The 14970-nt window shown below is 59.1% G+C and overlaps 2 protein-coding genes across 2 annotated transcripts in view; both read left to right on the plus strand.

Annotated features, from left to right (window-relative positions):
- The window catches only part of TMC8 (transmembrane channel like 8), a 14143-nt gene extending 8427 nt beyond the window's left edge, over window positions 1-5716 (plus strand). Inside the window, exons 12-18 of the mRNA XM_077756284.1 lie at window positions 142-325; window positions 495-625; window positions 727-885; window positions 1328-1406; window positions 1910-2212; window positions 3298-3399; window positions 5708-5716. Coding sequence (XP_077612410.1) covers window positions 142-325; window positions 495-625; window positions 727-885; window positions 1328-1406; window positions 1910-2212; window positions 3298-3399; window positions 5708-5716 — 967 coding nt within the window. The remainder of the gene's footprint in view (window positions 1-141; window positions 326-494; window positions 626-726; window positions 886-1327; window positions 1407-1909; window positions 2213-3297; window positions 3400-5707) is intronic.
- A 4336-nt stretch (window positions 5717-10052) lies between these two features.
- The window catches only part of LOC144225127 (synaptogyrin-2-like), a 9449-nt gene continuing 4531 nt past the window's right edge, over window positions 10053-14970 (plus strand). The window contains exons 1-2 of the mRNA XM_077756291.1: window positions 10053-10117; window positions 12448-12635. Coding sequence (XP_077612417.1) covers window positions 10053-10117; window positions 12448-12635 — 253 coding nt within the window. The remainder of the gene's footprint in view (window positions 10118-12447; window positions 12636-14970) is intronic.

Here is a 14970-nt window from a genome sequence, read left to right on the forward strand (position 1 = left end):
CGGGGTAACCCGGGCGTATCTGGGCATGGCCGATGGCCACAGCCAAGGGTGAGCCGTTCTTCCCACGAGCCTCTGTGTGAGTGAGCGTGTGATGGTCAGTGGTCACGACTGAGGTGGGTACCTGGACACCCCCTCCCCCAGGCTGCTGGTGGAGCGGTTCTCAGGCCCGTTCTGGGTCTGGCTGGACCGGGAAGAATTCCTGGTGCCCAAGAATGTCCTGGACATTGTGGCGGGGCAGACGGTCACCTGGATGGGCCTCTTCTATTGTCCCCTGCTGCCTCTGCTCAACAGCGTCTTCATCTTCCTCACCTTCTACATCAAGAAGGTGAGGGCTCCGGGGCGGGGCAGGGGCCGGAGGGGCACCTGGTGGGCACCNNNNGTCGGCGGCGCAGGGCCCCCGCCCCGCTTCTGCCCGCCCCGCAGTGACACTGCCCGGGGCCCCGGGCTCCTCGGCAGCTGGCTGACGACCTCCCGTGTGCTTTGCCTGCCCCCAGTACACCCTCATGAGGAACTCCAAGGCCTCTGCCCGGCGATTCCGCGCCTCCAGCTCCACCTTCTTCTTCCAGCTGGTGCTCATCCTGGGCCTGCTCCTGGCCGTCGTGCCTCTGGGCTATGTGGTCAGCAGGTGAGGGCAGCAGAGGTGCCCGAGGCTGGGGGCGGGGGGGCAGGCAGCCCCTCCTCGCCCGGGGCCCTGACGCCAACCCCACCCTGGCTGTCTCTCCCCAGCATCCACTCCTCCTGGGACTGCGGCCTCTTCGCCAATTACTCAGCCCCCTGGCAGGTGGTCCCCGAGCTGATGGCCCTCCGGCTCCCCGCCCCTGGCCAGCGCGCTCTCCGCTACCTGGGCTCCCACGCCTTCAGCTTCCCCTTCCTCATCCTGCTCAGGTGCCTCTCTCGGCAGCAGGGGCCAAGAGGGGACACACCTGGGAGCGCGTCCTTCCTTCGATGAGGACCCCCAGGCAGCCTCATGGGATCTGGGAGCCAGACAGGGAGAGCCAGGGAGGCAGGTCCCGGAGGATGGAGCGTGGGCCCAAAGGCAGGTGGTCCTGGGCAGCCCCCTCGGGGCCTCACCTGTAACGCAGGTACCTTGTGTGACCGCTGGGGACACACACTGCCTCCTGCAGACACACTAAAAACCTGCAGTTGAGATATTTTTGGGGCCCTTTAGAAGAGAGGGGCCGCCAGTGGGAGGAAGGACAGGAGAGATGAAGGTGTGTGCCGAGAGAAGAAGTCCGGGAGCGTTAAGGCACTGGGGTGGGGAGAGAGGAAGTAGGGGAGGCGCCTGCCGTCCAGGGATAGCTGACCTTGGATTCCTGTCCGTCCCAAGCCTCGTCCTGACCGTCTGCGTCTCCCAGTCCCAGGCCAACGCGAGGGCCATCCAGCGGATCCGGAAGCAACTGGTGTGGGTGAGTGTGCGCTGGGCTGGGGAGGGCTCGGACCTGGCCCCGGACCGGCCTCAGGCCGGGAGCCGGATGACAGGACTATGGCTTTAGGCTTGGGAACGCGGGGGTTGATGGAATGGGGCTCTGGGTTGAGGGCGGGGCGGGCCCCTGGCGGGGGCGTGGCTTCCTTCGGGGAGGGAAATGTACTCTTGGGGGCGTGGCCTCGGCTCCCTTCGGGGAGGGGAAATGTACTCTTGGGGGCGTGGCCTCGGCTCCCTTCGGGGAGGGGAAATGTACTCTTGGGGGCGTGGCCTCGGCTCCCTTCGGGGAGGGGAAATGTACTCTTGGGGGCGTGGCCTCTGGCTTAGGAGGGGCGGAGCCTGACGGGGGCGTGGCCTCTGTGTGGGCGTGGCCTCTGGTGGCGGCAAGGTTGGGGCGGGGCGGAGTGGGGCGCGCTGCTCGCCCCGACCTGCGCCCGGGAGGAGGCGCCGCTCGTAACCGGCCGCTCGCTCCCGCCACCCCCGCAGCAAGTCCAGGAAAAGTGGCACTTGGTGGAGGACCTGTCGCGGCTGCTGCCGGAACCAGGCTCTGGCGACTCTGTGGGGCCCGAGTCCCCTCCCTCCCGAGCTTCGCGCCCGCGATCCTTCTGCCCTGGGTTCCCGTGCCCGGGCTCCCCGGGCCCCAGGACCCCGAGGCCCGGACCTTGCCTCGAGGATCCCTCTGGGCTCTTCGGTGACCCGGGCCCCGCGCGTAGATTCCGCTTTCCCAGCGGCTCAGAGCTGNGGCCCCTCCAGCAGGACGCAGGCGGCGGGAGGAAAATATGGGAACTTGTATTTATATTTTTAGCCCAATTCTGTAAAGTTTGTATTTTTGTTGGATGGTTTATAATGTACATAATACATTACTAGAGTAACCCGCGGGTGCAATTTACAAATGCACGTCCCCCGGAAGTGCTCAGAAAGTGTTTCCTGTGGGGAGCGCCAGTGACCCCTAGAGGAAGGCCAGGGCGCGGCCGCACCTTGGCCGACCTGCCGTAGGGGTGCTGTGCTCGGAGGGCACATTGCTGCCCCCCGCCCCCTCCCAGCCAGCCTCCTGCTGATTCCTTCTCCGCCTGCGAGGCGCTGAGACCCGCCGTGATGCTGGAGTCCCCAGGCAGGCCCCAGAGCCACCCACACCAGCCTGGAGCATTCCTGACCCTGACCTGGGCGGGAGGCTTCCAGGCTGAGTAACAGACGCCCGGTGGCCAGCCTCTCCCTGGCAGGATTTCTCATGGTCTCGCATCCTAACCCAGGACCCCCATCAACAAAGTGGGCCTCCGCAGGAACCCGGAACAGAGGTCCCTTGGCCGTGCCTTCTACAGAACCTTCTCTCTAACTCTTCTCCCTGCCCCCCGAGACCCCCGCCGCCGTGTTCAGGAGAGGCGGGGTAGGTGTCAGGAGGCGCCCCATAAGGGCTGTGGGACAGGTATAGACCTGTATCCGGAGACACGCCGAATGTCAGCCTGGGGAGGTGGGGGAGCCAGTGGGCCCCGGAGGCAGGGATGCAGCCCAGGGCCTCCAGCCCCGCCCCTGCAGGGACTCTCAGCCCCAGAGAACTGGCTCTGGGCCAGGCCTGCGGGTGTGTTGGGGGCAGGTGCAGCCAGCGGCCTGGCACCGGGACTTTCTAAAGTGGCCGGATGACTCTCCCCACAGCCGGGGCGGAGAATGCTGGCCTGAAGAACTTTCGGGAGGGAGGGCCGGGAGAAACCCCCTGACGTGCTTGGAAGACCTCTGCTTCCTCCAGGAGCCCGGCACCCCGCAGGGTTCCCAGGCTGGACGCGGCTCTGGCCCGGTGCCCTCAGGCCCAGGCCCTCACGTGGACATTGAAGGCTGGACCGGTTCAGCTCCTCCTGCCGCTGCCCCTCTCACCCACCCAGTGCCACGTCACCCGCCGGTCTGTCAACAACTACAAGGCCCTGCTCCGGGGAAACACCCAGTGCTATGCGCTCGGTCAGGGGACGGCCATGGACCTGTCGCAGGTGAAAATGACACATGTTATTAACAAGGCAAAGCGTGGCCCTGACCTGCAGCAATAGCATCCCAGGGGGGCTGGGTAGAAATGCAGCTTCTCAGGCTCCACGCATCTCCTGAAACAAACCCAGTGCTGTCGGGTAATGAGCCTCCCGGGGGTGATGCTCCTGGCGCAAAGTGGTAGAAGCTCCGCTGAAACACCAGCGTCCTTTCCTTCTCACTTTCTCACGCCTTCAGCAAACATTCAAGTGCAACACCAGGGAGGAGACTGTCAAAGTCCCACAATACTTGTCCTTCTGTGTCTGGCTTATCTCGCTTCGCACAGTGTCCCCAGGGCTCACCTCTGTTGCAGCAGGTGTGAGAATGTCCTCACGTTTTGAGGCTGAGTGACATTGAGTCCACGTACCGTGAACAGACCACATATTTTTTATCCACCATCCATCAGTGGACACTTGGGTTGCAACTGTCCACTCCTGGATGCTGTGAACACGGGTGCACACGCATCTCTTCAAGTCCCTGCTTTCAGTGCTTGAACGTGGATACCAATAAGTGGAATTGCTGGATCACACAGCAAGTCAATTTTAGGGTTTAGAGGGCCCCCCGGAATGTTGCTCTGCGGCAACACAGGGCCCACACCACCCTTCTCTGAGGGTTAAATGAGCAATTACTTATCAAGTGTCCCGATATGTACCTTGAGTAACTGAGGTTTTATTATAGCCCCGACTCCATACAGTCTAGGTGACCTGGGTCCTAATGAGTCCCATCCTACATGCAGCCCATGGAGAGAAGGGGCAGAAGAGCCCAGAGAACCAGCCCCCTCTGGAAACACCGGCACAGGTGGTCTCTCGGGAGGGGTCCTGGCTGGGGCAGGAGAGGTGCCCTACCCATCAAAGCCTGGGGGAAGTGTTTCTCGGGTCCATCCACCACCTCCCCTCTGACCTGCTCCCCAAATACACAGATGGAAGGAGGGGGCTTCTCATGAGCTGCCTGAGCCCAAACCCCATCCCCTGAGCACAACATGGAGGAAAAGACCCGAGTTTTGGGGCCTCCCCGGGAGACAGTTGGGCAGCAGCCTAGACCATCCTTCTGTCCTTCTGCAGTCATTAGTTCCTTGAATTCCTTCCCCAAACCATTTCAGGAGAGTGAGGACAGACTTTTCGGGAGGGAATTTGGCTAGGAAACCAGGAGGGAATGCTCTTGCTCCCCAAATGCAAGGAGGTAGCTGAGCCCACAGGGCACATCCTTGGGGTCCAAGACAAGACTCTGGGGGGTGAGTGACAGATGCCGACTTTTTAAATTTTTTTTTTTTTTTGAGACAGAGCATGAGTGGGGGAGGGGCAGAGAGAGAGGGAGACACAGAATCTGAAACAGGCTGCAGGCTCTGAGCTGTCAGCACAGAACCTGATGCGGGGCTCAAACCCACAAACCATGAGATTGTGACCTGAGCCGAAGTCGGACGCTTAACCGACTGAGCCACCCAGGCGTCCCTGACAGATGCCAGTGTTTGCCTGCTAGGGATACAGGGAACCACCAAATCTAGCCCCCAGGTGAGGTCCGGGCCATCTGCCCTCTGGGCTCTGGCTACCCGGGCCCCTCATCCTTCCTGCTGCCCATACGAGGGCAGGGCCATTTATTAGACCAGCTTCCCATGTGCCCAGACCTCACAGGCCTCGGTGGCTTTCCCTGAGGAGGGCCACGGGTCCCCAGGGGCGGCTGTCCCTGCCTTCCTTGGGTCAGGTGCTCACCCCCAGGTGGTGCTGGGCATGGGCATGTGGTCAGCTTGTGAAGCTGTAGGAAAGAACAGCTCCCACTAGAAGGAAAAGGCTCCCTGGGGGCGGGACATCTTCTTTGAGGAAGGCAGCCAAAAACGGGCGTTTCCTGAACAAACTAAATGAACCTGGCTGTAAAGAGGCCCCGCTGGCCCCGCAGCCCCAGGTTTGGCTCAGGAGGAGCCCGGCTGCCACACCTCACCTGCTCCCTCGCTTCAGGCTGCCCTGAGCCCCCTGCCCTGAATGTCCCAGCTCTGGTCTGGCCTTAGTGTTCTCTGTTTTGTTTTTTAATGTTTTTAATGTTTATTTATTAAACATTAGGCAGAGAGAGGCAGAGCATGAGCAGGGGAGGGGTAGAGAAAGAGGGAGACACAGAATCCGAAGCAGGCTCCAGGCTCTGAGCTGTCAGCACAGAGCCTGACGCGGGGCTCGAACCCACAAACCAAGAGATCATGCCCTGAGCCAAAGTCAGACGCGTAACCGACTGAGGCACCCCGGTGCCCTTAGTGTCTCAGTTTTCCTGGCTTACTCCCACCCTTCTCCCCAGATCCAGTGAGCTCTGCTGGAGACTGCTGAAAAGGCCATGCGTGCCACCGTACGTGATGTGGTCTGGCCTCCTTTTAGACTGGCTGGCCCTGGTCCCAGGGAGTGACCACTGTCCACAGACGTGAGGAAGCGCCCCCGCCATCTGAGCTCAAGGGCAGGGCTCCACACTGCATCACAGTCCCAGGGTGACTGGGGGCCTCATCCACTCGGAGCTTTAATCTGGGGGCTGAGCCCAGTGTCGGCCACCCAGCAGGTGCCCAGCAGGGGGTCGCTAATGAACCAGTGTGACATGAGCAGAGATGGCCTCTCCCACCTGCTTCTCTAGCGGGCCCAGCCCACCAGACTCCCTGCCCATAAATCAGACTCCCCTGGGGGGTTTGTGAAGGATTAATAGCCCATCCTTATACTCCAGATAATTACCCCTATAATTACCTCTAAATCAGAAGATCAGCAACCTTGGAGCGCCTGGGCGGCTCAGCCAGTTAAGTATTAGAGCCCTCATTTTGGTCCAGGTCACGATCTCGCGGTTTGTGGGTTCTGGCCCCGCATCCTGAGATTCTCTCTCTCTCTCTCAAAATAAATAAATAAACTTAAAAAAAAAAAAAAAAGCAAGCTTAATACCCCCCTGCCAGGTAACATCTACCTATTCCAGGGGTTACGACCCCAACATCTACCTACCAAACAGGCCCAGGCCCCTACAGCTCAGCACCGGCGACAAGTGTAGGCCCTGGTTTGGCTCTAAGGCCCAGGGGCCTATTGGGGGTGGGGGGGGGGCCTAGCCGTTCTGGGCCCAGCCCTGGTTGCTGAGCCCATGGGGTGCTGTGGCCTCCGGGTTACCGCCCTGCTGCAGGAACCCACCCCAGGAGCTTCCCGGGGGGGCCCCCAAGTGAAGGTGGCCCTATTGAGGGAACTCTTGCGAGCCTGAGCAGAGGCATGAAGCTCCTTCTGATGCTCTGCGTGGCCCAGGGCTGCGGCTGTGGCTGCGTAAGCCACTGGGGACATCGCCTGGGGCAGGAGGGAGCCCTGCCCGGCCGCAGGGAAGCAGGCTGAGGGTGCGGGAGTGCCGGGGACCACAGGAGAGGGACCTGGAGGCACAGCCACTTCTAGAAGCACAGGACACAGAGGGAGAGATGTGGGCTTGGGTCTGAGAGCAGTCCCTTATGGCACGTGTGACCCCGTTACCGATGGCTGCACCATTCTGGTTCCACTATTTACTCACCCACGAAATGACTGATGACACTAAATGTCATGGCCTCAAAAGAGCTTCTGTGAGTCCTGGGCCTCCTTTCTGGCCTCGGCAGGAGGCTCTCCGGGTGGTCTCTCCATCCTGGGTTCTCTGCTTACCCCCCCTCACCCGCCCCCCTTACAGCCGCCAGCAGCTTCTCCTTCGAGCAGGAGGTGGGTGAGTAGCCCAGCCTGCATGAGGGAGATGGTGGGCGCCGTGGCTGGTGGAGGTTGCTGATGGAGAGGGGGTGTTTGGGGCAGACAGCTGGACCATTCTGGAACTTAGCCTCAACCTCTGCAGGGCCATGAGGGGGGAAGGGGGTGCAGAGAAGAGCAGGGTGAGCAGGCCAGTGTGGGACCTCCGGGGTCGTGGGGCCAGGCAGTGCTGGCTTCCAGCAGGGCTGCGGTCGGGGGAGGGAGAGGGAGCAGCGCGCATGCCCCTGGGCAGGTGTGTCCATCTTCCTACCCCAGGTGCCCGATTGATCGATCTGCAACAGAAGTCCAGCCGGGAGCCCCGCAGCTCTGCCAGGTGGGGGTGACGCCAGAGAGGGCCGGGGGCATTCCAGTGGGGCGTCTCTGCCCCGAGGAAGAGGAAGTCCAGGCTTCCTCGGAGGTCCAGCCAAGGGCGCCTGACTTGCCCTCAAAGGCAGCCGGAGGGCGGCAGGGCCTCGGCTCCCCACCAGGGGGCGCTACAGAGCCAGGGGGCGGGGACTCTCCTGGTCCCGCCTCCGCCTCTCCTTCCCGCCCACCTGCTTTCCTCCATCCTGTCCCCCCCTCGCCCCTCTTTCTAGCCCCGTAACCCTTAAGGTCAAGGTGATGATCACCCCTCCTCTCCAGCAGGCTGGGGGCTGGTGTCCCTCCCTGGCCTGTCCCAGCCGCTACCTTCCGGGTCACCGAGTCACGGAACTGGCCTCGGCCGCTGTTCCACGGCGGGTGGGTCCCGCTCGAAGGCGGCGGCACAACTATCATTTCCTCATTTGCTTTAAAAACAAACACGTCCGTTGCGGTGTTGCTGCTAAAAAGAGCAGCTTGAGGCGGNGGGTCCGCCCCCCTCGGCCCCCCACTTCTGCCCGGACTCCGGCCCAGAACCCCGTGCGGACCCGGGCTCCCCCGCTCCCCTCCCGAGAGGCCCGCTGCTAAACCACTCGTTCCTTCGGTGCCGGGCACTGTCCGGTGCCCCGGGGTGGGGCCCCGGGTGCCCACACAGAGCAAGGCCCCCCGGCCTCACAGAGCTTGCTTTCCGCTGGGGCGGGGGGCGGGCGGGGGGCGCACAGAGCACAGACGACAGTGAAAATAAGCCATGTCCACAGTGTGCTGGGAGGTGGTAAGTTCTAGAGAAAAGCAAGCAGGCGGGAGCGGAAGGGACACGGCAGGCGGGGGGAGGGGTCAGCGTTTACGGAGACTGTCGCTCAGAAGCGGACCCCCGAGGTGGAGAGGCCTGAGTGCAGGAGGGAGGGGGAGGGGAGACTAGATGGGGTGAGGGCTGAGCAGTTACAGGGGTGAGGTTTGCGCGGAAGACATGGCCGCTTTCCCCTTCATGGCTTCCGGGTTGAGGAGGGACAGGATGGGAACGCCATGGGACAGTCCCCTGAGCCGCTGCGCTGTTCCCGGCATCCCGAGGGGAGATTTGGTGACAGCCAGACCCCCCGGGGGGAGGGGCGGGGGGGGGGGCAAGAATCTTCGGGGAATGATGCAAGTAACCCCAGGGAGCAGGGCAGAATACGTGTGAAGCCATGAGGTTGGAGGATGGTGTTTAGGGAGGAGGAGGGAGAATAATCCAGAAGTGTCAAGAGGGTGTCCACCCCTGTCCTCCCCGGTCAGTGCTGGGGAGGCTGTGGGGACCCCCAGCACCCGGGACAACAGCTAGCATAGGCCATGCCCCGGGGAGGGGAGGCGGAGCTGGGGGCCTGGGGGTCGTGTGGGGCCCCCACGAACACATGACTTCTCATTCGGGGGGAGAGGGGGTCGTCTGGTTGAAGCACGGATTCAAGCTAGATTGTACTCCCCCGGGAGAGAGCGAAAGAGCCTTGGATTGTCCTCCTTGGATTTATTCCTAAAACCTGCCTGGAATTTCTGAGTGAGGGTCTAGGCCACTTCGTAAGAGCCACGTGGGAGGGGGTGCTGTATTAATTCCCTTCGGCTGCCTAACAAATAACCAGGGAGGGAGTGGGGGGCGGGCTTGAACATGTCCTTTTGGGAGACACAATTCAGCCCTGAACAGGTGGGTCGCTTGTTCAACATCAGATCCCGGGGCCCCACCTGGAGTCTAAGAAATTGGATCTCTGGGCTTGGGACTCAGATCTCCAAGCCTCGGGTTCTGACACACACACACACAAGTCTGGAGAGAGGTGGGGGCGACCCCGAAGGGCGGCTGAGCCGTGGGGGCCGCAGCAGCTCTGCTCCCCCACCCCCGGCCTTACGCCCCAAGTGGCTTCCTTCTTCCCTTAGCAACAGAAGGAGGCTCTGCATGGCCACCCACGCAGCCCAGCCCAGCTTGGCTCCGCTCCGGGTCTGAGCATGGGCTTGTCTCCACTTCCTCGCATCATTCCGGTGCTCTGACGCGGTGATGAGTTCTTAAGTGAATGCCAAGGCACTCATCATCCATGGGTTAAATGCATCAACTAGCCAATCAAAAGACACCGGTTCTGAAAAGTGATACANGTAAATCACACTTCTATTAATGGCCATCGAAATGGAAACAAAGGCGGCCAGCTTTTCCTTTCAACTTTTATAGGTCGTTTCCGTCCTTGAAGGGAGCAAAAAAAAAAAGTGTCACCACACTTTGGCCCTGGACCCCCCCCCACCTCGGGTCCCCCTGTGGAGGGAGATTCCGGGCCCCAGGAGCGCTGGGCAGGGCAGAACTGGCCCTTTGGCCCAAGGATGCAACGATGAAATAACTGGGGATCAGTGTGCAAAATGGTGCCTCAGAGACTACACTGGACTTTCCATTCAGCTTTACTTCAAACCAAAGACTTTGCGTGAAAGCCTGTTTGGAAAGAAAAAATAAAGCTATGAAAACATGGGGCTTCTCATGCAGCCGAGAGAGGCACAGAGGTGAAATTGTTTGCTGGTGTCTGTGTGGCCCTGGCCAGCGCTTGAAGTCTGATTCAAGAAGGAGGCCGATGGTCGTCAAGACCGCGCGCTCCTCGACCTCGACGCTACTGACGTTGGAACGGGATGGCTCACTGTATGGGGACTGTCCTGTGCATTGTAGGATATTCCGCGGCCTCCACCGACTAGACACCAGGAGCTCCCTTCGTTCGTGGTGACCAAAAATGTCTCCAGACACAAAGTTCCCCTGGAGGCAAAGCCGCCTGTGAACCGCTGGTCTAGAAGGAACTATGCTATGTGGTCAGAAACCAGGACTCCTAGGAAGTGTCTCTGAAGGAAGCACATTCTGGTTGGTTCTAGGGCTCTGGTCCGTGGCAGTTGTCTGATGGCAGTGTGACTGCAGAGCCAGTGTGCCCAGTGAGGCAAGAGTGGTGGATGAGCTGTATATTTAGATTTCCTAAACCCTTTTCTCTATGCTCCCCAAGCACTGCCCCTACACACTATTTTTGAAATGTTTATTATTTATTTTTTGAGAGAGAGAGAGACGGTTCAATCAGGGGAGGGGCAGAGAGAGAGGGAGACACAGAATCGGAAGCAGGCTCCGGGCTCTGAGCTGTCAGCACAGAGCCCGACGCGGGGCTCGAACCCACAAACCGTGAGATCATGACCTGAGCCTAAGTCGCTCAACCAATGAAGCCCCCCAGGCGCCCTCCCACGCACACTATTCTTGAACAGACACCATTAACATTAACAATAGGGCCCTCTCTCCCAAACCCCCATTCGGAAGGCGGTTCTGTTTCCTCCTGGCCTGTGTCTTGGAGAATTCAGTGTGGGCAGCGAGAGGGCCAGTCGGAAGCTCTTAGAAATGTCTTCTGCATCAAATCGACTCCAGCATCTGCCTACAAAACAGAGAAGTTGCTTCCAAGTTCCACGTCCTGATGGACGAGGGCCTTTGGGGCCTGGCCGGGCAGTAGTGGGTCTGGTCCTGAGTCCTCCAGAGGCCGGGAGCGTCCAGGCTCCTTCCAGAAATCCTGCTTTCCCAAGTGGCATCTTTCTCTCCGGCTCAACTCGTCCCTGTGGATCTGGGTCATATCCTCTACTGTCGCCTTCTGACTGTCCCTTTAAGCCAGACGTTGACCGCTGTGGGCGCAGGGGCTGAGACGTTCCCCATCGAGGGCCCCCATCCAGCATCAGGCCTGAGCTCGGAGCCAGCCGATCGGGCGGCTGGTCGACCTTGCACCTAACTTGTCTCCGTCTCGGTGAGGAAATCCCCAGCTCGGCGCATCCTCCTCAACGTGCGCACTTCATCGCATTGGGAGCTGCCTGGAACGCGCCTGCGCCCCACGGCTGGCCGGTAACCGCTTTCCCGTGTAAGGGGGTTGTTCACCCAACAAACGGGAGGCGTCCCGTGTCACCAGAAAGCACACCGATGCCTGTCCTGCAAGTTACAGTTGACAAACTTGTTGAATCTGGAAGCTGAATCCAGTGTCAGCAATCCAGACCTCTGTTCAAACCTCCCCGAGCTTCCTACTCACATCGTGATTTCATCTTGTTTTATAGTAAAATATTCTGGACAAAGAGTCTAAATCCCAGAGGTAGACTTTTATCCAGTAGGGGTTTTCTTTGTTCATTCGTTCATTCGTTCATTCGTTCCTTCCTTCCTTCCTTCCTTCTCTTCTTTCCTTCCTTCCTCTCTCTCTCTTTTCCTCTCTCCCTTTCTCCTTCCCTCCCTCTATCTTTCCCCTTCCTTCCCCTCCCCCCCTTCCTTCTCCTTTTCAATTTGAGGTGAATCTCACGTAGCACACAGCCATTTCCAAGTGATGGTTCGCAGCATTTAATGCATTCATTCACCATGTTGTGCAACCCACCACCTCTATCTAGTTCCAGAACATTCCCATCACCCCGAAAGGAAAGCCCCTACACACCAGCAGTCGCTTCCCATTCCCCCCCTCCGCCAGCCTTTACCAGCCACCAATCTGCTCTCCGTCTCGGGATTTTCCTGTCCTGGAGATTGCCCACGGATGGAATCGAACAGATGTTGCCTTTTGTGTCTGATGTCTTTCCCTGGGCACGATGTTTTTAAGGCTCGTGTGCAGAACATCACTCCTTTTTACGGCTGAAGACTAGTCCATGCGTGGCCAGACCACACGTTTATCCGTCCATCTACTGATGGACACGTGGGCTACTTCCGCCTTTTGGCTGTCGTGAGTAGAGCTGCTGGGAACATTGGGAACATGGGTGCACGCGTATCTGTTAGAGTCCACGCTTTTGATTCCTTTGGTGTCCCATCTATAAGTGGGAAGGCTAGGTCACACGACTTCGTAACTTTTTCAGGAACCACAAAATCAGCATTTTCTTAAGGTCCTTGATGAATGCCGGTCTCCTTCCTTCAGAAGTCACCCCTCAGACCTCCCAGGGGGTTCTCCGGAGGCCAGCGGGTCCCCATAACGGTGCCACTCACCCCAGACACCCCCACCCGTCACTTACTCCCGCCAAGAAGGTGGTGGAGACCCAAGACCCGGCCTCCTTCAGCATCAACATCACGTTCAAGTCCAGGCCAGACCTGCTTGCCTATTTCTGCCAGGAGTCCGCCCCCTGGGGCTCACGCGAAGTCAGCACTAAGCTGCAGATGTACTGGGAGCTTTGGACCAGTAGTGAGTGCACAGTGTGTGTATGTGGGGGGGGGGCAGGGGCAGCGTCTGGGGCTGGAAGGCAGTAGGGTGGGGACAGCACAGGCTGGCCACCTCTGAGGCTGCTCTGAGGCCCTTAGGCCTGGGCACAGAAGAGTGTAGCTCCTGGCTGGGCCCCAGGGCGCGATCTCCCGGTGGGGCCCTTTGGGGCAGGTGGAAGTGACCAGTTGGACCTCATCAGTTGATAAATTAGGCACTTTCTGTGCCTTATCTAGTTGAATCTTCACAGCACAGCAACTAGAGGGTGGGGTTTGTGGTTCCCCAGCCGGTAGAGGAAGCTGGTGGTGATTAAGAATATCGCCCCAGGCCACCAGGCTTGCAAGTGGCAAAGTCTGGTTTCAAACCCTATTCGATCCAGCTCCAAAACGTGTTCTTCCCACGGCTACCCTGATCTTTAAAAAAAAAAAAAAAATTTTTTTAATGTTTATTTATTTGAGGCAGAGAGAGAATCCCAAGCAGGCTCCACAATGTCAGCGCAGAGCCTGGCAAGGGGCTCAAACCCACAAACCGTGAGATCAGGACCTGAGCCGAAATCAAGAGCCGAGCGCTCAACCGACTGAGCCACCCAGGCGCCTCACTTCTCCACCCCGATCTTGATCTTAACTCAAGTGTCCTTCCCTGGTGGGAGGCACAGGGGGGAGGGGGAGGGGACTAGGGGACTGGTGCCCAGGCCAGTGGTGGCCCCTCCAGCCCCCTGCCCCAACCCTCCTGAGGAGCCAGCTTAGTGAAGGAGAGCCTAGGATCTGGAGTCCTACATGGGGGTTTAAGTCTCAACACTTAACAGGCTGTGGGGCTTGGGCACATCACTCAACCTCTCTGGGCCTGGTTGCTTCATCTGCAAAACAAAAATAATAATGGTACCTACACCAACCAGTAGGGTAGAAAGGATTCAGTGGAAGCTTCTAGTAGGTGGTCAGTATACCGGGGTAGTGGTTGGCTGTTCACAGCATTAGGCTGAAAGCCCTGGGGGATTCTAGAATCCAGATTCTTCTAAATGACAGTTCTGAAGAAACATGTATTCCAGTAAAGGAGTCAAGATTGAAAGACTATAAATAGGGGTTGCCAGATAAATTTTGCACAGGACATATTCATACCAAAAAATTATTCATTGTTTACCTGACATTCAAATTGAACTGTGCATCCTGTGTTTTTATTTGGAAAGTCTGGCAACCCAGAATATACCGCACGAGAAAAAAAAACAAATGTGACGTTGTGTGGTACACACTGCAAGCAGGGTTGAAGCCCAGACATAAGACAGAAGGAGTAATCCAGAAGGCTGCCTGGATGAGGCCTCCAAGCCCAGTAGACATTTTTTTTTAATTTTTTAAAAATATTTTTTTATTTATTTCTGAGAAGAGAGACAGCATGGACAGGGGAGGGTCAGAGAGAGAGGGAAACACAGAATCCGAAGCAGGCTCCAGGCTCTGAGCTGTCATCACAGAGCCTGACGTGGGGCTCGAACCGACGAACCGTGAGATCATGCCCTGAGCCAAAGTCAGACGCTCAACTGACTGAGCCACCCAGGCACCCCCAGTAGGCATTCTGAAATGAGGGAATTTGCTGGCGAGAGGGTGTGAAAGTCACACCGCCACGCCTTGCTAACCTCGCCCTCCGCATCAGAGCCCATGTCTCAGCCGCAGGCTACCTTCACCTTGCTGGACGGAAGATCAGGCCCAAGGGTAGAGGTCTCCTGCCAGGTGTCATCGGGCAGCCCACCCGTCACCTAGAGCCTTGTTGGGAAAGACTGGCAGGTCCATATGCAGAAGAAACCAAACTACAGGCAGTCGGCCAACTTCTCCTTCCCTCTTACCCGGACGTCAGCCCAGCACGGCTGAAAACGACACCAACGTCCAGTCCAGCCTGGTCAAGCTGGTGTCCCAGGGCGAGAGGGCCCCTTGGTTTCCAGAGGGGCGGTTGGCACTTCTGGGAAGGTCATCGGGAGGTGGAGGAGCCCAGCCCAGCCCCCCTGCACCCTCCCCCGCCCCCTCACAGGGCAGCCCTCGCGGTGAGAAGTGCGGGCGGCCCGTATGGACCAGCAGGAGCCAGGCCGGAGGCAGCAGGTAGCGGGTTGGTGGGACAGGGCTGCCTCCAGGGCAAACGAAGGGCCACGTGGCTCATGCGTGCCCTGCAAGTGTTTATTAAGGGCCCTACTGTGTGCCAAGTGTCTGCCGAGGGCTTGGACTTCCATGCCCTCATCTGCCCCTGACCAACACTCGGTGCAGCCGCGAGATGGAGTCAGTTGGCCTCCGGGTGGGGCACTCACCTGGATTCCTGGTGGGTTTGGGGAGGGACGCAGGGG

Source organism: Crocuta crocuta, unplaced genomic scaffold (genome assembly GCF_008692635.1).
Source record: "Crocuta crocuta isolate KB4526 unplaced genomic scaffold, BGI_CrCroc_1.0 scaffold50, whole genome shotgun sequence".
NCBI classification, from domain to species: domain Eukaryota; kingdom Metazoa; phylum Chordata; class Mammalia; order Carnivora; family Hyaenidae; genus Crocuta; species Crocuta crocuta.